This window comes from Stenella coeruleoalba (assembly GCF_951394435.1).
Source record: "Stenella coeruleoalba genome assembly, chromosome: 12".
Taxonomy (NCBI): Eukaryota; Metazoa; Chordata; class Mammalia; order Artiodactyla; family Delphinidae; genus Stenella; species Stenella coeruleoalba.
This window is the reverse complement of record NC_137158.1, coordinates 72,001,220-72,025,855: the sequence shown is the minus strand read 5'-3', so window position 1 is coordinate 72,025,855 and position 24,636 is coordinate 72,001,220. Positions and strand designations below refer to the sequence as shown.

At 38.5% G+C, this 24,636-nt stretch overlaps 1 protein-coding gene and 1 long non-coding RNA gene across 6 annotated transcripts in view; one reads left to right on the top strand and one right to left on the bottom strand.

Annotated features, from left to right (window-relative positions):
* Window positions 1-22,967, top strand: part of LOC307195309 — a 442,224-nt gene extending 419,257 nt beyond the window's left edge. For all 3 annotated transcript variants that reach the window (XR_013830787.1, XR_013830788.1, XR_013830789.1), the window contains 3 exons: window positions 2,835-2,928; window positions 21,242-22,670; window positions 22,814-22,967. This is a non-coding gene — a long non-coding RNA (uncharacterized lncRNA). The remainder of the gene's footprint in view (window positions 1-2,834; window positions 2,929-21,241; window positions 22,671-22,813) is intronic.
* Window positions 1-24,636, bottom strand: part of ADGB (androglobin) — a gene marked incomplete at its 5' end in the record, with an annotated part of 169,423 nt that overhangs the window by 56,284 nt on the left and 88,503 nt on the right. For all 3 annotated transcript variants that reach the window (XM_079939320.1, XM_079939318.1, XM_079939319.1), the window contains 7 exons: window positions 5,808-5,975; window positions 8,084-8,198; window positions 9,546-9,687; window positions 12,076-12,178; window positions 15,864-15,927; window positions 17,121-17,304; window positions 18,176-18,209. In XM_079939320.1, the coding sequence (XP_079795446.1) occupies window positions 5,808-5,975; window positions 8,084-8,198; window positions 9,546-9,687; window positions 12,076-12,178; window positions 15,864-15,927; window positions 17,121-17,304; window positions 18,176-18,209 (810 nt within the window). The remainder of the gene's footprint in view (window positions 1-5,807; window positions 5,976-8,083; window positions 8,199-9,545; window positions 9,688-12,075; window positions 12,179-15,863; window positions 15,928-17,120; window positions 17,305-18,175; window positions 18,210-24,636) is intronic.

Genomic DNA, 24,636 nt, shown 5'->3' with positions numbered 1-24,636 from the left:
TGTGTATGCAGAGAATTCTGGAGGTCACCTGGCCAGCAATGATTGTAAGGAACCACCAATGATAAGACACTCTGATTTCATTCTGATATTAAAGGGGAAAAGCAATGTTCGTCTTAGAATTGGTGAAATACAGTGCTCTGCAAAGGCATATGACTGTTGCATTTCCTGCTTAGTCTACATTTTCTGACAACTCCTCACCTCTCTTCATATGTATAGAAACAGGGACCTAGTCCCACAGTCTGTATCTGTACCTGCCCCATCAGCTAGCAATGGTGGACAAGCCTGCGAGCAAGCATCTAACCCAAGCTGAGCAAATCTTCGTCACTTCGGCCAATATTTTTTTTTATTGGAGTATAGTTGATTTACAATGTTGTATTAGTTTCAGGTGTACAGCAAAGTGAATCAGTTATACATATACATATGGCCACTCTGTTTTAGATTCTTTTCCCATATAAGTCATTACAGAGTATTGAGTTCCCTGTGCTTTGGCCAGTAATTTGACACCAGGATCAAGATATTCTAAACTGGCCTTGTATGAGAAAACAATATAAAATTCAGGAGCCGTGTTTTCCATGATGTGAACTTAAGAGGAGAGAAAACATGTTTATAAAGAGAAAAAATGGAGAAGACAAGTTCTGAGGGCCTTCTTTTCCCTCTTCAAAGTTCCTCACTGAGTCATTCCTGTTCTTATGTGTCCAGAAGATGTCCCTGTATTGTTATAACAAATCAGCACATCCAGCTTCTCGTTGTGGCTTAAATAAGCTAGATGTGTCCTCGTGACATGCCTAATAAAATGCCCTAAATAGTTCAACACCTAAGGTAAAATTTTTTTGAAAAAATCATGATAATGTTAATCCTCATACCCTCTGTTACAAATTAGTGTTCAGAGTCTTTGGTGATACTGACATTTGGTAGTGCTTGAGTCTGGTCTAACACGTGAATATGGGTGACAACGGTGAACTCAGAACCGTGGGCAGTAAGCGGCCAGTACTCTTAATCCTTCATTAAGACACATGCATGCTAGAGAGTGGGGAATAAATCTTACAGAGATTCATGGACTTACCACATCGGTGGAGATTTTAGGAGTCCAGAAGGCTAGGCATGCTGGGACATCCTCTCTAAGGTAAAGGCTAAGACATAACTAAGAGAGAGGCCAGTGCTTGCTGGTCCTCTCTGCATTTGGGCAGTAGAATATTCTGCTTTGGGGAGTATTATTTCAGTGCATTCATTGAGTGACTCTGAAGACCATCAGCTTTGAGTGGGATCCAATGCAAGAGCAGCATCTGCAGGAAACTTGAGCATCCCAAGAAAGAAAGATCACCTGGTCCAATTCTGTTGTAAACATGCCACTGAAACACCTCCCAGCAGATGCACAAATGTTATTTACTACTGAGAGAGTCCTCATCTATGGGATCTTTATAGTATGATGCACCTCATCTGTCTAGAATTGTTTACAGTAGACAAATTTGGAATCGATTTATGGAGCATGGCTCTCTGGAAAATGTCACGTAACTGTGTAATATACAAGTATAAAATGGAGACGTTTCATTACCAAAATAGCTCCCTTTTGTGTAAGTGATACATGCACAAAGACCCCTTACATATTAGATCTGGGCTAGCATCAAAAGGCCTATACAAAAGTAATCTTCATAGCAGAGATGGTGATGACGAATGGGCCCAACAGTATGGGCTGTCTTTCACCCAGGCTTAGCTGTCTCAACTGTCGGTCGCAAAAACTGACTCATTATTTAATATGGTATCATCCTCCGGGGTGTACAGTCAGTTACTTCATGACAAGTTGATATCAGTGGACTTCTGTCAAGGAGGGGTGGGCGGTGATTCATCCTTACTAGAATTGAGACTTACCTAAAATATGAGTTTGTTTTCCCTGTATTTGGTGCCTCTGCCAGCATTGTTATCTTAGGGGTTACAGAGACATGGATCCAGCCTAACATTCCCCTTGGACCAAGGATCAAGTAATACAGTGAACATTTAATCACTGGGGAATGTTTGAGACTCACTGGTGCTAACATATACCATAGAAAGGATTGATAAAATTCCTGGCAGATTGGAAAGGCATATAAAAGGCTCAGCTAAGAAGCCAGCCTGGTGATGACATCCTGCAAAACTGAGGCAGTATCCTCCAGAATACAGAATATTTGTATAAAACCAAAGATCAATACACAGTACTATGACTGTAATAGCTATAATATACTGGCCTGAGGTTCAAAAATTAGAAGTTGGAGTGGCCTCTCTCACCATCATTTCCAGTGATCCACTTTCAATAATTAGTGTTCTCTGTCCCCACAACAGGGACTTTCTGTACTGGAGGACCTAATTCCTGGGGGTGGATAGCAGGAAATATTTTCACCAGGGAACACAGTATGATTTACAATAAACCTAAACTCTGATATATTCCTAGTTGCTTTGAGATCCTCATCCTGGTGGACAAGCAGGAAAAAAGAAACTAATATAATGGAGTGGTGGGAGAATTCATCCTCATTGTCATGAGGGGCTAGGTTTCTGCTACATAATGGGGACAAGAAGAATTATGTCTGGATTTGCTGGGACACTTCTTGGTGCTTCCACAGTGAATGCTTAATTACAACAATCTCAGCCTGATGAGAATATGGCAATCAAGGTCTGTACCCATCAAGATTGAAGGTCTGGGGCACCAACCAGGCAAGCAACTAGAGCGGCTGGAAGAAAGGGAAATCTAGAATAGGTGGTAGAGGAGAGATGTTGACTACCAATTCTGGCCTTAGGGCCAGCTGTAGCAGTGGATACTACAGCTTTCTTGTTATATGATAATTTGATTATTTATTTATTTTTAGAGCTTATGACTACCACCAGGAGCCATCTAGAGCCACCACCTTGAGGACTGGATGGACAGAATTAACTTAAGGACCAATCAGACTAGTTAAAGAGGTAAGTCATGGCAGATTTTTGGAGATTGCTCATGCCCGAGGTGAGTGATTTTCAACTGGGAGTGATTTGTGTCCCAGGTAGGGTTGACAGATAAGATACAAGAAACTGTAAGGGCAAATACCAGTTTAAACAAAACAAGACAATTCTCCTTATGGAAAATAAGGGAAGAGACTCTTCCCCTCTCTTTTCTTAGAGCATTCACTTCAGAAAACTTATAATTTTAAGTTCTCTCTCTCTCTCCTTCTTTGAAATATATGTAAATATTTTTAAAGGCTAAATAGCTATCTTGCCAGCTTTAAGATCCAGGAATATCTTTCTCAAGGACCTGGAAGTCATCTCTTTGAAATGTAATCATCAAGGAAGATAGCACCCCAATCCCCCAGTTTCTGTGGAAGGGGAGGAACCTAACCTCCCTTGGTGGGAGGCTCCCACCAACTTGGAAAAATACCTCCTGCCATAAAGGCATGAGAAGTTTATGTTTCTTTTGGATAAACCCAGTTAGGTAATGCAAATGGTCACTCCAAATAGCAGGTGAATTTAGGATTCACTATGTGTAACAAATGGTGCTATCAAATCCCTTTACTTAAGGGACTAATTATCATTTATCTTGAGAACATGTAGGTAGTGGGCAATATCTGCTGGGCTATACAGAAGGGTAAGGTTTCTTTGGCTCTTTGCTATCTCTTTAGCAGATTGCCCTTGACGGGTATCACATTCTGGTTTAACGCTTATTCAACAATCTTCTGTTTCTTCTACCTTCGTGGAGGTCTTCCTGGTTTGAAGGAGATTCTGTTTTTAATTATCTATCCCCAACAACACCTTATACCCAGTTAAAGTGGAATAACAGGGAAAATAAATTTTTAGTGTAATTTTTAACATAAGTATGTGCTATATATTGCACATACTGTTTGTTTATATGAAATTAAAATTTAATTGGGTGAAATGACTCTGGACAGAGACCTTGCACCCTTCACAAACATTAACTCAAAACGGACAGTAGACTGAAATGCAAAATGCAAAAGTATAAAATTCCTAGAAGATAACATAGGAGAAAATCTAGATGACCGGGGTATGGCAATGGTTTTATGGATATAACACTAAAGCCAGGACCCATGAGAGAAAGAATCGATAAGCCGACTTCACTAAAATTAAAAACTTCTGCTCTGTAAGGAAAATGTCAAGAGAATGAGAAAACAAGTCATAGACTGGGAGAAAATATTTGCAAAGGAATACTTAAAACTCAATGATAAGGAAACAAACAACCTGATTAAAAATGGGCCAAAGACTTTAACAGACACCTCACCAAAGAAGATATCCAGGTGGCAAATAAGCATATCAAAAGATGTTCCATATCGTATGTCATCAGGGAAATGCAAATTAAAATGAGATACCACTACACACCTATTAGAAAGGCCCAAATCTGGAACAATGACAACATCAAATCCTGACTAGGATATAGAGCAACAGAAATTCTCATTCATTTTGGTGGGAATGAAAATGGTACAGCCACTTTCGAAGACAGTTTGGTAATTTTTATAAAACTAAACATACTCGTATCACATGATCCAGCAATTACACTCGTTTGTATTTACCCAAATGAGCTGAAAACATATGCCTTCACAAAAACTTGCACACAGATGTTTATAGCCACTTCATTCATAATTGCCAAAACTTGGAAGCAACTAAGATGTCTTTCAGTAAGTGAATAAATAAATAAACCGTGGTACATCCAGACAATGGAATATTATTCAGCATGAAAATGAAGTGACCTATGAAGTCATGAAAAGACATGGAGGGAACTTAAATGTGTATTTCTAAGTCAAAGAAGCTAATTTGGAAAGACTACATACTTTATGACATTCTGGAAAAGGCAAAACTATGGAGACAATAAAAAAGATCAATGGGTGCCAGGGCTTGGGGGAGGGGAGAGATGACTAGGCAGAACACACAGGATTTTTAGGGCAGTGAAACTATTATATATGATACTACAATGATGGATACATGTTATTATACATTTGTCCAGACCCACAGAATGTACACCAAGAGTAAACTCTAGTGTAAACTGTGGACTTTGAGTGACTGATGTATCAATGTAGGTTCATCGATTGTAACAAACGTACCACTCATGGGGGGTGTTGATAAATAATGGGGAAGGCACGTGTGGCGTCAGGGGATAAGTGGGAACTCTCCATACCTTCTGCCCAATTTTGCAATGAACCTGAAACTACTCTAAAAATTAAGTCTTTAGTAAAACAAATTTTAACGGGGTGTCCTGTATTTTAATTTCCAACTCTAGCAACACTGCTCCCCAGGGGACCCTTGACAATGTCTGAAATCATTTTTAGTTGTGACAACTGGTATTTAGAGGATGCAGGCAAGCCATGCTGCCACTGACAGGTCAGGACCACAGCAAAAATCATCTGACTCAAAATGTCAGTAGTGTACAGGGGGTACCACAAAGGCGTTTTGCTTCACTCCCTCAAGGCTTTCAGTAAAGCCAGGATGCTACTCAACCCCAAGAAAGTGTGAGGAAATACATACCCCTGAGAGCACCCATCTATCAGTGGATAAATGTTATCATCGCCTCATCCTCTAGGGGGACCTTTCTAAGGGATGTCCTACACAGTTTATCAGGATTCCCTGGAGCATTGAGCCCCAGTAGCCCACAGCAATAATTACCACGTCCTTTCATGAATATTCTCCTCTTTCTCATTTCATTCTTCCTACTCTCTAGATTCTGCTTGCTGACGTCACTTCCCAAATAAACTGTCTTCATCCAGAACATTTTCTCGGCTGATTTTGGGGGTCATCGAATATGTGAAACATTATTACAAACAGAACATACTCTTCTAGGAACATTACAGCCTGAACACGCTTACCCGGAAGTGCTGTGCAGTTAGTTTTTTATCCTGGAGGGGAATAGGGTAGTGAGCTGTTTGTAGATCCTTCAGGGCTGCAGAAAGTTTAGCCTTATCTTCGAAATTAGCGATGCCATGTCCAACAGCTTTCAAAATTGTTAAAGCCCGCTCTGTAAATCGGTAGCTCTCCTGTGAAGACAAAGCATAGCGGTCAGCCTCCCTTTTGCTTATTTAGGTGTAACTAGGTTTACAACAATTTAATTTCTGTTAATATATTAAACATCTGTTATATGACTAACTCAATAGTTATATGGAGGACTTACTTGATCAAAGCATTTTGCTAGGTGCTATGGTCTGAGGGATATAAAACAAGGAACATGATTCCTGCTCTAGTAGGAACGCATGGAAACAACACCTACCTCACTTTGGGGGCCAGGGGAAATTTCCCCACAGTATGAATATCCAGCCTTTGTTCTGAAGAGTGTCTAGGAATTAGTCTGACAGCTGTGTGGAGTTCGACGACTGAAGGGCAGAGAAGTGTTCAGGGAGAGAGCAATAAAATAAAAAATACAAGAGGGTAAACTAGCGTGGGCTGCTGGCTCCCTTCTGCTATAAACTCTGAAGAAGCGATAAAAACAAGGAGATAGGGATGTCAGGAAGGAACTTATTCTTTTAAATGGAGAAAACACTGAGGTGTTTGCAGATTATCTTGACTTGTGTGTGGTGGGTAGTTGGTGGCTGGTGGAGAACTTACTCAGAGCAGAGGGTGCGTGAAGGAAGCATGACGAGGGTCAAGTAGGAGGAAAACTTTGTAAAGTCTGTTTTTGCCTCTTTCCTAGGGGCACCATGGTGCAATCATTGCTCCACGGTTCCCTGCAGAAATTTTGAGGAATGGCGTGAAAATGGGGTGAGAAACTGTTGAGAACAGATGAAACTGACTTGCCACCTTAACACATTTACTTCTTGCTGACCTTCTCCCAACCTCCCCGAAGCCTAGGGAAAGTCTCTTCTTAACGATGTTTCTCCCTGAGATAAAACCATGACCAGAAAACTTGTCTGGTTAAATGGTAGTTTTGGGAATGATCATGTATGGCTCTGAGGAGCTTGAGTCTCTCTGTTCTTGGGCCAGTCTATATCCCCTTTTGCTTCTTCATAAGAACTGAAGAATACTGGGGCCTGGATGTAAGCCCCAGTAATTTTTATAAGATGGAGGAGTTGGTAACGCCAGGGAAATATGAGTTCACAGACTAAAATAACTAAACACCTAGGGAGTTAAATCACCTAAAGAAAGAAACAAACTGCTTCCATGTCTTGGCTATTGTAAATGGTGTTGCTATGAACATCGGGGTGCACGTGTCTTTTCATACCTTTTTGAATAAATGTGCAGGGTATATATCCAGGAGTGGGATTGCTGGGTCATATGGTAGCTCTATTTTTAGTTTGTTATGGAACCTCCGTACTGTTCTCCATAGTGGCTGCACCAATTTACATTCCCACCAACAGTGTAGGAGGGTTCCCTTTTCTCCACACCCTCTCCAGCATTTATTATTTGTAAGCTTTTTGATGATGCCCATTCTGACTGGTGTGAGGTGATACCTCATTGTGGTTTTGCCTTCCATTTCTCTAATAATTAGCAGTGTTGAGCATCTTTTTATGTGCCTGTTGGCCATCTGTATGTCTTCTTTAGAGAAATGTCTATTTAGGTCTTCTGCCCATTTTTTGATTGGGTTGTTTGTTTTTTTGACATTGAGTTGTATGAGCTGTTTGTATATTTTGGAAATTAACCCCTTGGCAGTCGCATCATTTGCAGATATTATCTCCCATTCCATAGGTTGTCTTTTCATTTTGTTGATCGTTTCCTTTGCTGTGCAAAAGCATTTAAGTTTGATACATGCACCCCAAGGTTCATAGCAGCACTGTTTACCATAGCCAAGCAACCTCAGTGTCCATCAACAGATGAATGGATAAAGAAGGTGTGATATAGCTAGTGGGAAGCAGCCGCATAGCACAGGGAGATCAGCTCGGTGCTTTGTGACCACCTAGAGGGGTGGGATAGGGAGGGTGGGAGGGAGGGAGACGCAAGAGGGAAGAGATATGGGGACATATGTATATGTATAACTGATTCACTTTGTTACAAAGCAGAAACTAACACACCATTGTAAAGCAATTATACTCCAATAAAGATGTAAAAAAAAAAAGTAAAAAATCGGTAAGTTGAAAACAAAATAGTGATATGATTTAGTTCAAAATCTTTGAAAATAAGGCACAAAAAAAATCACAGTTGCTCAAAGATTTACCAGTTCAAAGTTGGGTAGCACGACATCTTCATCCCCGACGACAAAGGTCACCATGCTGCAGATGTGTATGGAGTGCCCCACGGGGGAGTACGCGGTGAAGAGCAGCATGTGTCTCCTAAAGAGAGAGGACCGAGGGTTTCCTTTGTTGTAGTCCTTGCCTCTGTTAGCTTCTTGATGATACTTTGTGCTCAAATAAGTCAAACGTTATTAAGGGCTGAATTTTGTAACACAGATGAGGTAAAGACTGATGAATTTTTCACTTTGAAAGAACCCTCCGAGATCATGGAATCTATATCTCACTGATTATGCTGGACAAAAAACGATTACAGTAAATGACAAACTTGCACGTGTTGGAGACATCTCCCATAAGCTGCGGACACGTTGTGAAACACTCGTCTGGCTTTTTCCCCTAACAACAGTAATAATTCATGTTGGCCTAGTGCTCTGTAGATTTCATAGTTTCTCACAAATGCATAATTTCATGTGTGTTAATTGTGTCTCTCCTACCAAGGTTGCGGCATCAGGGAGAATACTGAGAGCATGTCCAAAACCCACCTGTCTAGAGCTTAGACAGAGCTTAGGCTCTGTCGGGGGAAAAGCAGATAAAAATACTAGATTCTTTATCAGTTCCCCATCCTTGGTTGTCCTGATGGATGAGCACTCAGACAGAATAATGATTTCTGGGAGAATCTCTCCATACCAGAGTTTTTAGGGAAGATGTGAAAGTATAGAAGTTTTAAAATTCATTATTTTTCTAGAAATATTGGACGCTTGCCACAGATTATCCTAGCATTTCATTTTGTTGCTTGGGCTTTGCTTTTGTACAAGAGCCATAGCTTTTCGTTGATCACATAGAATTATCATGATTGATCTTGGGAAATTCAGCAAAAATATTTATTTCATCTGAAATATGAGGTAATATTTTGAATTTTATTTATCAAAATCATGAAAACTTTTCAATTATACACATTTTCTTTAAAATGAAAAATGTGATGTGCTTAACCAATTTTATCTTAACTCAAAATAGAACTACAGGTAAAATTAAAAACAAACTACAGGTAAAACTACAGATTTGTAGGGGAAAATGCTGTTTCTCAATCTGTTTTTAAATAAAATCATGGTTCTTATTAAGGAATTGAATAAATTTTACAATAAAACAAAAAAGATCTTTTAATAAATTAATTTTAGGAAATGCTGAGTTAAACAAGTTTAAACTGTATTCTTTACTAAAGAAACAACCAGATTCTTTAACAATTATGAATCTTCCAAAAGGTACAGCATTTCTTCACTTTATTTGTTCACAGAATTATTTTTCTCAAGAATCATGATGATAGACCTCTGCTTTATGAAATTGCTTCAGGAAACAACATATTAGATTCCATATTGTTTCATTATTTAGTAGTCAAAAGTTTACAAGTCTTCAAATGATTCTTAGTATAGGAAAAATGAAGTCACTCCATACCCAACAGGCAGGCGAACCACTGTAGCCTTGGTAGCATACGTGTGAATTGTCACAACAAGATCACGTGGCCTCAGAGATTTCCAAGAAACTCTCTCAACTGTAAGTAGTCCAGGCTGTATGGGAGGGCTGTTCTTTGTTAAAGCTTTAGGAAAATTTAAAAGAAGAAAAAAACATATATATATATATATATATATATATACAGAAATTTGACTGTGAGAGTATAGTTGGCTTTCACTGGTATTGCTTTTTACCAATAATGACATTAATAATATGATAATAACAATAATATTAACAACAACAACCAAGAATTAGATCTATTCTGAAGACGTTCATAAAACATTAGAAACTACCTGAGTAAATAATTACTGGAAATAATACTCAAGAGGAATCAAGACCTTCTTCCCTCCCTAGCCTACTTTTCTCCTCATAGCCATCCCCTCAGCTGAAGAAACCAAGAATGACAAAGTTAGGAAAGAGAGGACAGATAGGGGTATTTCACTGTAGTGTACCACTGCTTTTCTTATGTAGGGCAGTAATAACAATATCCCACTAGATACAATTTTAAAGGAGGAAAAATACCACATCTGGGAAAATGAGAGATTTTCCTAAGATAGTGGCAAAGCAAGGGCAAAAGATGCCACTGTTTATTTAAGTTTTGAGCTTTGATCCTTAGCTTTGTGTAGAAAAATAATTACCAAAATTTTAAATTAATTTAAAATTTTATTTAATTTTTATAAATTTAAAATTTTATCTAATTAAACTTTAATTAATAATTTTTTTATCTTGAAATTGATAGAAAATAATGACTCCTCTTCCTCAGCAGCTGAGAGCAGAAGACTTACCCTGTTTCCAGATAACACTCCAGCTAGGGACGCAAGGCCACCCGTGGCCTGAGATACCTCTACGCATTTAGAGCTTCAATGTTCTAGGACGTGGTGTGGCTTAGGAGCTGCTGGTGAAGTGGACATACTAAGCTCACGCCACTGAAGTCTGGAAAGTTTATTCAACAAGTATTTATTGTCCACTTGCTGCACATCTGACACCATTCAAAACATTGGGTACATCCTGATGGAAAATCATAGTCTGTGCCCTCAGAGTGGGCAAAAAATTCAATACTAAGCATTCAGCAAATATTTGTACCTGTACAGTGTGAGGTACTGCTAACTTGAGTTAAATATAAATGCTTTAGTAAAATAAGCCAAACAAAGAATGCTGTTTTGTGCATATGTGCATGTGTTTGCAGGAAGCTGGCCTTAGAGAAGAGAAGGAACAGTCCATCTGTTAGAACAGGAGGGAAGGGTGACAAGAGCTTGGGAGAGTTCATTATGAGAAGATGAGTGGGTCATTTCCAATTTCTTCTATCTCTTCAGTGAAGACAGCAGCAAGGTCATCAGCTGAAAATGAGGAAGGATGAGAGTGGGAGTTGGAGATTTGAAGGCAGAGAGAGAGAGAGAGATTTGAAGGTTTGAAATAGTCACTCATGAGAATGAGAGCTGGGAGAATGAATGAACTCAGGAAATGTTGGCAGTGCTTAGGGGCTTTGCTTTGAGATTTGTGGTCCTCAATTTAAAGTGGGGCTAGGTAGTAGGATTTTTTTTTTTCTCCAGTTACACTCAGCTGTTCTGATGAAACCCCAGGTTAGGCCCAGAGATACCTTCAACCAATATTAGGATTTTGCCAGGAGTGTGAGATGAGAGGGTAAGAAGAGCACTTGTGTTGAGGGCACATGTGAGGATATAAATACAATCATGGACCATGGAAACTACGTTGGGAATAAGAGAAATAAAGATGTGGGGAGAGTGGACACAGAAGAAGTGGTAAGGTTGAGGGATGGAGATCCCAGTTCAGTCCAAGACCTGTAGGGGTGGGAGTTCTAGAGAGAGCGAACTGGAGATTCAGGGGTGGGGGTCAGAGGACTTGAAATTTGATTAGGATAATACAGTTATTGGTATAATAACGTCTAAATTATAACCATGAAATTAGGGGGCCAAGGTGGGATAGAGGAAAAGATCTTTGGAATTGTCAAATCAAAGAAGAAAGAGTTCATGATTTTCAATAGATTTTGAAAGAATCAAGAATGATAACATGTGGGACTTCCCTGGCAGTCCAGTGGTTAAGACTCTGCCTTCCAGTGCAGGGGATACAGGTTTCACCCCTGGTCGGGGAGCTAAGATCCCACATGCCTTGCAGCCAAAAACTCAAAACATAAAACAGAAGCAATATTGTAACAAATTCAATACAGACTTTAAAAATGGTCCATATCAAAAAATCTTAAAAAAAAAAAAAAAAGAATGATGACTTGTATAGGTAGAAAGCAAAACAGAGGGACCAGGTGTGCTCAAGAGGTGACCATAAGACCACAACACAGAGAGGGACAGGTGGCAAGAGTGAGTATAATCCTTGATGTCAGAGGAGTAGGAAGATCTTAGGAGGTCTGGAGAGGGAATAAGTTCCTTCACACATTATACATTTTCCCTGAACAGAAAGTGAGTTGGAATCTCAGACAGTAATTTTCTCATAGCCTTCTTACCTCCAGATTCTCCCCAGCGTACCAATGCAGAAAAGCAAATCAGTAGTTCAATGGGCTTTAGACTGTCCACAAATAGATAGTAGGACACACGTTCATCTGAGAACTGCAAGAAATGAGACCAATCATTGTATTTCATATCAGCCTATTAATGCTGTATTTTCCACTTCTATTAAAAGTACAATATCTAACATTTATAGAGAATTTACTGTGTTCTAGACACCATGATAAGTACTTTACAGGTTTAATGATAGGGAGAAAATCACACCGGTGAATGTTGGCAGCAGTCCACGGAAGCTGGGTCTGCAGGGCCTGTGTGAGACTGGCCACCATATCAGAGAGAGCCAAAGCTCTTCCCCGTGAGTAAAGAAAAGGGATATGCTTATTCCAGAAATGACAAATAGACGAAGAGATTGAGCCCAGAGCTGAGCAGTACTCAGAGGATAGGTCCTTAATAAGCAAACAGTCCATGGAGTAACTTTGGCAGAGAATGGAAATGTATGCTACTTGGTGGTTTTTGATATAAACCCTCTATTCCTTCTTTCTACAAGATCTTCAGAAATATACCCATTGTACGCTAATGAACCAAACTGGATTTTTGTTTTGGGCATGCAAGAAAGCACTGAGCACAACTGGAATGTCCTTTAGTGGACAGCCACATAAGGATTACATGAATATGATTTTAATCCATCTTATGTGGGTACCGTTAATATCCATAATTATGGACGGAGAAACTGAAACACAGAGAGGGTAAGTAAATTGCCGAAGGTCACAGTACTTGCAAGTAGAAAAGCTGAGATTCAAAAGTAGGTCTGTCTATCTACCTGACTCCAATACTGATCACAATTATTGGGCTATTACTGCATTGCAGTTTCCCAGTGCTTCAGCATAATTTTGACTGATGGTATATTGTAAATGTGTTAATTTGTCATTATACTTTAAAAGCTTTCTATACTATTGAACAATAATATTTAAATCACAAGTTGCAATACAAAAGAAAAATCTCTAGCAATACTGTGAAAAAAGAAATCCTTATTAATCAAATATAACAAGATTTCTAGAAATGCTTGGTACAATGTAACTAATTAAGATGATCGCTTCGCTCAATGTCTTCCAATAGTTAGCATTAGACTTTATTTCATTTGTTTTCTTTTGGCTGCCACATGTTGGTGATAGAGGCAGTTGTTTCAAACACTATCTAAAACTATGAAGGGCCCTGCATTTGCCAGCGCAGCCTGTGTGGCTGAGGAGGGGATTCTGCCTAGAGATCATTTGTTGTCATTTTAAAGAGCCTGAGAATTTGAGGGTGAGATGGCCCCCGAGGCCACATTCAGGGGCTCTGCTCTGGTGCAGGGACCAGACACCTTTGTGAGCCCCTTGCCAACCCCCATGACATCTCCCAGGGGACAGCTAAGGGATGTGCGGCAGACAGGCCTCAGGCTCTGTGTCTCCAGCTCAGCTGGTAGCGCCTGTGGCCACTAACATCAGGACTGTCCGGCCTCAGACCACGAACAATCCAGATTAAAGGCCATTAAGTTTGGGTACCAAAAACATCCTCTAAGAAAAAGTCATCATTTTCTCAGACCACTGATGTTAAAAAAAAAATTCAGGGGAATGAAGGGACTCCTAATGGATGCCGTCATTTTATTTTGCTAAGCTGGGACTTTAAAAGGAAAATAAAATTCTCCTTTTACCATCACTTCATAAAAATAGGATCGGAACAAAGAACAGTTGGCCATTTTCCGAACACACATGCACATATATGTTAGGGTGGTGATGTATAACAAACTCATATGCTAACTGCTCTTAGTAATAACAACGACAGCCAGCATTTATTTTCACTTACTAAGTATTAGGCATTCTTCTAAGTGTTTTACACATGTTCTCTCATTTATTTCTCAACTCTATGATGTTCGTCTGTCAGTGCCATTGAATAAATAAGAAAACTGAGGCAAAGAGAACTTAAATAGCTTGCTCAGAGTCCCACCTCAGATGCAATCTAGATTCAAAACCCGGCAGTCTAGCTCCAGAGCCACTCATCTGCTTCCTCCAAAGGTGTGCTAGTGAGAAAGGCGCAGGTTTTACATCGGATAAACGCAGTTCTCGTGATGCTTGCGCCACTTACTAATTTGGTGATCTTGGGCATTTTACCCAAACTTGGTCTGCCTCAGTTTCCTAACCTGAAAATTGATAATAATAATTGTCCTTTCATTGAGTTTGCTATGAGGAGTTGATGTAATAAAGAACCTAGGTCAGGGCTAGGAACAGAGTCAGCACCTATAAATGACTATCATTTAAATATTGCCAATATTTTGAATATGACAACATTCCTAAGTTAACTGTAAACGGTATATTATTCTCATACTGTACTCTGGGTTCTGCTATTCCCAATTAACAGGCTTGTTTTGTTTTGTTTTGTTTTTTGTAAAATTCGTAAAATCAAAGCATTCCTCTGGGTGATTTTATAGATAGACTTCAGAACCTGGTCACCCATTCTGCCACCCCTGCAAACCCCACCCCAGTCACTACTACAGACCTGATTCTTACTTTCAGAGCAGGCAACCAGCTACAGAGCACCTCTTCAGGGATGCACAAACGGTTTTCTCTGCCTGCATTTTCATCTAGTACAAGTGCAAAGGGAGAAGTCATCACCAAGCCTCCTACTTCCCCCTCCAGCTCTGCATGCAGCTCATGGAGATGTTGGGGAAGTATCGCTGGGGGCTTGCAGGGCCCCATACAAGAGACATGCAAGTTTCAGCGCAATTTAGTTTCCCAGGATATGTTTCATAGTTTTCCACAAAATTCCACTCAATGTGACATTTGTTCGTTAATTCATTCAACAATTTTTTTTTTTTTTTTTACCAATTTCCTACTTCATACCAGGACCTGTACTTCAAAAGTAAAGAAAAGGACAGAGTTGTCCTTAAGATGCTGACAGAAAGTGGGTGGGTAGGTAGAGGGGCACAGAGAAGTGACCATGCAGTTAGGATGGAGGGAGGGAAGTGTCTGGGTGGGGACAGTCATACAGAGTGCATGGAGTCAGGGTACTTGACCCAGACTCTACAGGCAGGGAAGGAGGTCTCACAGGGTCAAGGACATCCATGCTGTTCTGAAGGACTTCTAGGTGTTAGCCAGATGAAGGCAATAAGGATGAAGAAGAATGAACTCCAGACAGAGGGAAGAACGTGGACAAAAATAACAGAAATGTTAGTGAAAATGTGCTTATATTTTAGGAATTGCGCGCAAGTCAGTAAACACTAATTGAAATCAAATGTAGTGAATTTACTTGTGCTTTTCCTTCATTTATTCATAAGTCAAAACTTCCTTTATGTGAATTTATATAATAATGCGGCTCAGCATTGAACCAATGCAACACAATCAGATGGATCACACCTGGGGATATGAGGTAGAAGAATTTTGCTTATTGTCTATATCAGAGATTAGTAGAAGACCCTAAGAATTAAATATTTTTTATTTAAGATTTTTTTTTTGATGTGGACCATTTTTTAAAGTCTTTATTGAATTTGTTACAATATTGCTTCTGTTTTATGTTTTGTTTTTTTGGCCGCAAGGTATGTGGGATCTTAGCTCCCCAACCAGGGATCAAACCCGCACCCCCTGCATTGGAAAGCGAAGTCTTAACCACTGGACCACCAGGGAAGTCCCTTAAATTTTTAAATATAATTATGTTAGAAGTTTAGAAATGCTTGATAAATTTGAAAGTGTTTTTCACTAGCATGATTCCATTAAAAATTTAAGAAGGGAAAGAAAAGAGATCATTATCTATTTACCTTGAATTCTGATTTTTGAAAGTTAAGGCAATATGAACTTGGCTTGTGGAAAATATATATATTCCTGAAAAACATTATTTATAACAGGTTATTGTCATCATATGCAACAAAACAGTACTACATGCTAAGTTTCTCAGAAGCAAATAATTATAGGCAAAACAGGTAAAGACAGATGAAAGTTAAAAAAATAATAACAACTCAGAAAGGAAAAAAGTGGTTGCCAGGGGCTGGAGGTGAGGAAAATAGGGAGAGATTGGTAAAAAGGGCACAAACTTTCAGTTATAAGATGAATAAGGTCTGAAGATCTAATGTATAACATGGAAACTATCATTGATAACACTATATTGTATAATTAAAATTTGCTAAGAGAATAGAACGTAAATGTTCTCACACACAATAAAAAAATAAATATATGAGGTGATAGATATGTTAGTTAACTTGATGGGGGGGATCTTTCACAATATATATGTGTATCAATTCATCACCATGTACACTTTAAATACTTACAATTTTATTTGTCAATTGCATCTCAATAAAGCTGAGAAAAAATAATAACTGTATTGAATTAGTTGTCTGAAAGGGACAAAAATGATCTCCTTCAGTGGATAAACTGCCTTCATCTTAATAAACAAATAAGTCTTTGAGGATAAGCTGAAACTGGCCTGAGACTGGTTTGGCTATTCATGTTTCATGTGGACAATCAACTCATCCATATTTGCTTCTAATATTGTTTTTTCTTATTAGTTATCTATTTTATACATATTAGTGTATACATGTCAATCCCAATCTCCCAATTCATCCCCCCACCCCCCCACTATCCCCCCTTGGTGTCCACACGTTTGTTCTCTACATCTGTGTCTCTATTTCTGTCTTGCAAACCAGTTCATCTGTACCATTTTTCTAGGTTCCACATATATGCATTAATATATGATATTTGTTTTTCTCTTTCTGACTTACTTCACTCTGTATGACAGTCTCTAGGTCCATCCACATCTCTACAAATGACCCAATTTTGTTCCTTTTTATGGCTGAGTAATACTCCATTGTATATATGTACCACATCTTCTTTATCCATTTGTCTGTCGATGGGCATTTAGGTTGCTTCCATGACCTGGCTATTGTAAATATCCTTCTAATAGTTTTGTTTGATATTATATCAACACCAGACTAATATTGGCTTAACTCTTTTAAATGAAAGCTAAAAATGAATAGCTTATATACCCACTGTAGTAAATGCACACAAAAATGTATACTTACTGAAAGCACACACAGAAGTCTTCAAAATCTAACCATATTTCTTTAGAAACACCATTATTTACTGTTGCAAGTTCCTCCTTCGATTTTTCCTGTGTTGCTGTTGTCTGGCTGACCAAATCTCTTTCCAGACTGACTCCTTCAGCTGGATGGGCTGCATCATTCAGTCCATAGTCTGGTAGTTCATCTGTGTACAGCAGAAGACAGCCATGTCAAACACACCTAATTGTTAAATATTAAATTATTAAGATATGAAAAACTGTAGAGGAGAGCTCACATATCAAAATCTATTTTTGAGAAAATATTTACTGAGATAATGATTCACATGCAGGCCTCAAATTTGTAGAGGTCCATACAAAGACCCATTTTCATACCCTCAGGAGAATTTAATCAGAACTTACATGCAGGGTGTCCAGAAATTTTGAAATCACTTTCATAAATTTGTGCACACATTCTTTAGAGATTAAAGTTATAACAGAAGTTAGCTGGTTTATGTATTTAAAATCTGCTGTAAACAGACATATTCATGTAAGAGGGGCTGACGCAGACAACAGAAGGAGAAGCAAAAACTTGAAAGATCTATTGTGATTGATGTATTTCTGTAAGCCCTGCAGTCAGTGATTCCGTAATCTTATTTTATGTTTATCAAGAAATGGCATGAAGTTCTCATACACTTTTCTTGAACCAAAATGTTATAGACACACACGCCACATAACACTTTTTTGGATTTTAGCCTTGGTCAAGTCTTTATTTAGGATCTGAGGAATTTGCAGTGGTTTCAGTGCTTTGATCATAACATGCATGCATTAAGACACAAGAACTTTACTCATGGGACTTTAATCAGATAGTCTTTTATTTTGACTTTAAGCTTGAATTTAACAAGTGAGATTATCTGATTTTTCTAGCCCAGAGCAGATTAGACTCAACACATCAGAGGAAGCACTGGAGGGAGGCTGCTGAGAGCCAGGAGGAGGGAGAGCAAAAAGCTGTCAAGAAGCAGAGACCCCTTTGTGCTTTGATGTCTGTGAAAAAAAGTCACGAGAAGATTATTAATTTACCTTTTCTGAGTATAGCTTGTGAAGCAGCATTACCCTGTGAGATGAAAGGAACACGCTAAGAAACCATTTATAAATTCGACAAAACATTACAGCTCTCTAAAGCACCACAGTTTTTAAAAGAGTTAATACAGTCTTTTAAACACTGAAGAAATAGATTTCTACAAATACTTACTAAAACCTACAGGAAAATGAAATTTGTTTTTAACCTTAAAATTCAAAAGATATGAATTTGGCTGAGAGTTTAAGTTTGTGACATTAAAATACAGAATTTGGCTGAGAGTTTAAGTTTGTGACATGAGTGTATTAAACCTTTGAATCTTATAATAAAAGTTAAATAAAAACAGTAATATCCCCGAGTAGATATACTAGTTGGTATGAGGCACCTACAATTAATACAAATTGAGTAAAATGAGATTATGATTGATAATTAGTGTATGGAACCTAAGGATTATTTCAAATTATAAAAATGTTTTCTCAAATTTTTAACAGGGAAAATAAGCTTCACATGTATAACTCTGTTATCTCTGGGACACAATTAAAATAAGTATAAAAGATAAAATGGTATAAATTTATACAGACTGATGGGTGATATTTTGGATGATGTAAAGTGTATGGAGAAGACAACAGAGTAGACAAAACTGAACACTAAGTGCTGGTGAGAAGCAAGCCCTTCCACACCTTAGGACCCCAGAAACAATTAGCGGGCATCTGGGAAGGACAGAATGAGATACAGGTTGAAATACAGGGATGGGTTGAATGTCTATATAAGGAACAGACAAATCCCCACTTCTCCCTAATCCCTTCTGGTTTAGCATCTATCCTTCTTCTGCTTAAATAGGACACTGGAAGTTGCTTCAAGTAGAGAAATTAAATGAAAAGTCTCCAGATCTGGGTTCACAGATACTGTGGGAAGCAAGAAAGTTTACTACACAGAGAGGAGAGGAATTAAGTGAACATCCACATGCTGAACTTTGAGACTCTCAGGAACCCTGTGCTGCTCAGCTTTAATAACTCTGGTGGATAAGGATATAACGATCCTTATGACCACATTCCACCCCAGCAGGGAGATTAGAGGACCCTTAACCTGAGACACTGAACAGAGCCAGGGAAAATCCTCAGGGAATCTGATATTTGGAGCTAGTCCCACCCCAAATGAAGCTCATTTACCCCCAATTATCTCAAATTAAAGCTTCCAGTTGACAAGCTCTATCCATGCCATAAAGCTTCTTCTAATCAGCAGCTCTTTAATTTCATAACTTCCTTAAATATATGTGTACAACAAAGAATTGCTAGATAATTGAGGAAAGAGTCTCATACAAAAGAAAGAAACTAATGGGTGTGGGTAGGGAGAGTCATAGGAATCAGAAATGATAATATAGGGAGAAATTTTTAAGTTAGTAATATCAGAAAGTTAAGATATTCATTTATCAAATAAACTATAAAAATACAATAAAGAACAAGAGACAGTTCTTGGAAACTAAAAATAGGAAAGTGAAATAAATTCAATAGAAAGTTTGGATGTAAAGTTGATACAAAAGACTCAGAGACGAAAACTAAAAAACTTTTCAGAGAAAACATAGGTAAAAATCTTCTCGACATTGGATTTGACATTGGTTTCTTAGATATGACAATAAAAACACAGACCGCAAAAGTAAAAATAAATAGGGCTACATAAATAATCTTCTGTCATTCAAAGGACATAATCAACAGAGTGAAAATGCAACCTATGGAATGAGAGAAATTATTTGCAACTCATATGTCTAGTAAAGGGTTAACATCAAGAATATATGAAGAACTTCTACAAAAACAATATAAAATAAACAAACCCAATTTAAAAATGGGTAAAGGACTTGAATAGACATTTGTCCAAAGAAAATATACAAATGGCCAACAAGCACATGGAAAACGTCCTCCACGTCACTCATCCTTAGGGGAATACAGATCAAAACTGCAATGAGATACCACCCTCTCACAGCCACTGGGATGACTACTGTTAAAGAAAAAAGAAAAAAAAACAGAAAATGACAAGTGTTATTGTTACTGTTATGTGGTGAGGATGTAGAGAAATTGGAACCTTTTTGTACTTTCTGTGGGAATATAAAATGGTGCAGTTGCTATGGAAAACAGTATGGTGGTTCCTGAAAAAGCTAAAAATAGAATTAACGTATGATCCAACAATTCCACATCTGAGTATATACCCAAAAGAACTGAAGGCAGCATCTCAAAGAAACATTTATACACGCATGTTCATAGCAGCATTATTCACCAAGTATCCATTGATGGATGTGTGGATAAACAAAAGGTGGTATATGTATATGCACAATGGAATATTATTCAGCCTTAAAGGAAAGAAATTATGACACATGGTACAACATGGATGAACATAGACACATGAACATGGATGAGGACATTTTACTAAGTGAAGTAAGCCAGCCACAAAAATACAAATACTGTATGATTTCACTTATATGAAGTACCTAGAGTAATCAGAATCCTAGAGACAAAAAGTAGAATGGTGGTTTTAAGGGGCTGAAAAGGGGCAGCAATGCAGAATGATTTAATGGGTATAAAGTTTTAGTTTTGTAAGATGAAATGATTTCTGGAGGTTAGTGGCACAGCAATGTGAATGTATTCAATATTACTGTTCTCAGAAAAGGAAATTCTTGTGGAAAAAGTATAAGAAAATTCTGCAGAACTGAAAAACTTGAGTATCCAGGTTGAACGGGCTCATGGAGTACCTAGCACAGTTCATGTAAACAGACTCATTTACGTGGCCAATCACTGTAAATTTTTCTTATTTCAAGAATGGAAGGAATGTCTTAAAACATTCCCAGAGGGGAAAAACAAGAGTCATACAGAACAGATCAAGAATCAAAATGTTATCTGTGTTCTTAAGAGCAATGGTTGAAGGTAAAAGACAAAAGTTAAGGAACAGAGTTAAAATTCTGAAAGAAAGAACATCTACACTGTAATCCTACAACACGCCAAAATATAAACCAGGGGAGGGGGTGGAATACAGACATCTGCAGGCATACGAACCCCTCATCATTTTCACTTCCCACGCAGTTTTTCTCAGGGAGTACTAGAAGATGTGCACCACCTAAATGAGGGTATCAAGTAGCAGGAGAGCATCGTTTCCAAGAATCAGAAAATCCATCAGAGGAGAGAGAGAAAAGAAAGTCCAATGATGACAGGTGCAAGTTTCCATCAGCTGGAACAAGAGCAAGAGAGCAAAGGATTCCAGAGGGTGATATCTCCAGGAAAACAGGTGGCATTGGTAATCTGATGTGTTTGTGTGGTAAATGGGGTTTAAAGGTATTTGTTCAATGGTGTTCCTTTTTCTTAAAAAAGAGTGTTTGGGAAGGCTTCCTAATGTGTCATAGAAAAAAAATGAAGTAATTGGTTTGTACAAAAAGTTGTGTAAGAAAAGAAATTTGTCTCTCCAATAAAAATCCTTCCACAGCTAGAATATTTTTTAACGGAAGAATACTTTTCTTTATTACCATCCTTCTATTACAGCTTGAAGTAATGATGAAGGTGGAAAAGGAAACAGGTAAATAATTAATGCCTGACTTGCACTAAATATTAATTCCTAAGGAAGGTCTGAAAACAGGCCTATTGTCCCTAATATTTGTATCTATCTTAAGGGCAAAGGTAGGGTAATTTTGCTGTTTAAAAACATGAACTATATTAGGCTGGGCTAGTCTGAGATAACAAACCAATCCTGAAATTTCAATGGCTTAACACATAGGGTTAACTTCTCCCTCATATTCAGCCTATTTTGGGGGGCTCCTTTTCAAGGGATTCCTTTCCCAGTTGTGATGTAGGGATCTAGAAACTTGTACCATGTAGCCTTGCCACTGGGATATGCAGTTTCCTGATGGTTGTGGGAGAAGCAGAGAGCTGCAAAGCCACGTGCAGACTCATTAAGTGCTTCGGCCTGAAATGGCACACGTCACTAATGCCTGCGGTCTATCAGCCAGATTGTGTGTCGAAGGCAAGATCAAGAGCAGGGCCGGCTTCATGAGTGTGTGATCACTCAGGGCGCTGGGCTCAGAAGGGCCCTGTGTTTGTTTTAATGCTCTGCTGTCACTCTCTTGACATTCTTAATAACTGTTGAACAAGGGGCCCTGCATTTTCATTCCACAAGTTATGCAGCCAGTCCCAGTTACGAGCCAGGAGCCAGACCTGTGAGAGGCCTGGGAAATATACAGGGGGCATTGAGACTCCCAGGAGGCAGTGGCATCTCAGTCAGAGATCCTGCCAATCAAGCCACAATGCAGAGCCCTTCATTTCCACCGTTAGGGCTCCAGCTCTTACGGCTCGTAGAACTCTTAGCTTCCCCAACAGTTTCATCCCTATTAGGTGAGAAGCATTACGTAACAGCTCACGAAATCTCAACGGGGTCTGCTCTGGTATCCAGCCTCACAGCTAGAGTACTGATTGGACAAAAACTTGTGAAATGAAAAAATCTTGAAGACAGAGGAAAGTGGAGGTATGGGATGGTAAGCGAATACAGGAGTGCTAAATCCTTATCTTCTATAGCAAGAGGTCGAGAGATAATGTTTCATTGATAGATGGAGAAAGAACGGAATTCAGCCATTCAACAAATACGTAACAGTGTCTGTCATGTGCTAGGCATCTTTGCAGGTGCTGAGGGAGAAACAGTATATGATAAAAGATCAAGATCTCTGCCTTCATAAAGCCTCTGCTACTTAGAAATATGGAGACACATAGCAGAAGAAACGCTTAAATAAAAGTGACTGACTCTGGGGAGGAAGGCTAAAGAATGAGGAGGGGTAATACAGGTTGGTTATTTTATGATTATCTTTTTGGTAACTTTTGACTCTTTAAAACTATTGCATACAATACTTTGAAATTAAGAAAAAAAGTTTAACAATGTTTAAGTCTATTCATTCTTCTTGCAAGATTTCTCATCTGTTAGTCTCTCCTTTTCAACTAATTCTAAAAAATGTGTTTACCTGCATGTGATTCTCTGCCCTCCAATGTATCTTATACCATTTATAGAGGTTGGTAGAAATCAACTCTGGTTCATTCACATAATGAAAGAGTATGTGACTTTAAGAATAAAGACGCTCTTTAGGCATAGTGAAATTATCTCCAGTATTTACTAAGTAAAAACTTTAAAAAATTTCATTAAGTTTTGAGTAGAAAAAGGTGGAATATTGTGTGTTTCTTTATATTTACATAAAGACACCCTGAAAGTGTCCTACAGAGGGCAAAGCAGTGAAAGTGGGAGAAGTACTTACATGGAAACAAGAATTCTTGATGTGTGCCTTATAATTTTATTTTTGAACATGCAAATATATTATGCATTAAAACCCTTTCCCACCTACCACACTGACAGAAGTTGAAACATCAGACAATATATGGGTTGGCCAGAATGTGGTGCAGAGAAAATTCTCATCCAGTGCATTTTATTGTAAGGTTAAAAGGTGAATGTCCTATTACCCATCAGTGATGCTCCCAGATTCATATCCTAGAACAGAGCTTCCTAGGCTAGTATCCACTGGGGCCCATGTTTAGATTTTAGGAATCCATGAACATGGCTGCTTGAAAGATTATTTTCATCTTTAGCTGAAGTTCAGCATTCAGTTTTCTTCAGTTTTCAATTTATCAATGCAGGTGAGTAGCTACAGTGTTATTGGCAATAACTGTGACTTTATCCATGAAAAAAATCACAATATTTTACATTATATTAGAGTTGTTGCAAAATCCAAAATGTCACATATGCTTGAAGTTACAGCAGTTATTAGGCCCATTGTCAGATTCCATGTGGTCACATCTTCCTGTCTACAGACACTCTTGTAACCTGAACTGCCCAACTATCTGGGAGCTATCCTTTAGTATACCTTCAACCACCAAATCGTGAAGTTGTATGTTCACACGGTGCTAACCCAGACAGCTGTTCTGCTTTCCACTGTTCCCTGTTGCCAATACTCAGCTCATATGCAGAAAGAGATAAATTGTATTCATCATGTGTTTTAGAAAATTGACAAAGGGAGACATAACACATAAAAGTTCACAAACCCTGGAACTACAGAAACTCTTGCGTGTTTGTACAGGGACAGTCAAGATGAGTCATGGTACCACTGCTTGCAATAGCAAGAAACAAAAAGCAATGAATGTAGCCATTAACACTGTGAAAGATGTTTTTAAATGGTAGACTAGTTATGTATTAAATACCTTTGACCAGTGAAATAAATGAACTGTAACATGTGGCAAAAGAGACAAATCTCATAAGCAACATTAAGAAATCCCAGAAGAATTAATACAAGAGCCCACAGAAATAAAATGAGGATGACAATGAAACCAAGCTATATATTGTTCATAAACGTGTACATAACTGACAAAATTAGAAGAGTGTGCAGTTGACAAATACCAGACCTTGTATGGCAGATAGGAGATACAATTCAGAAGAGACACATGTGGAACTTCCC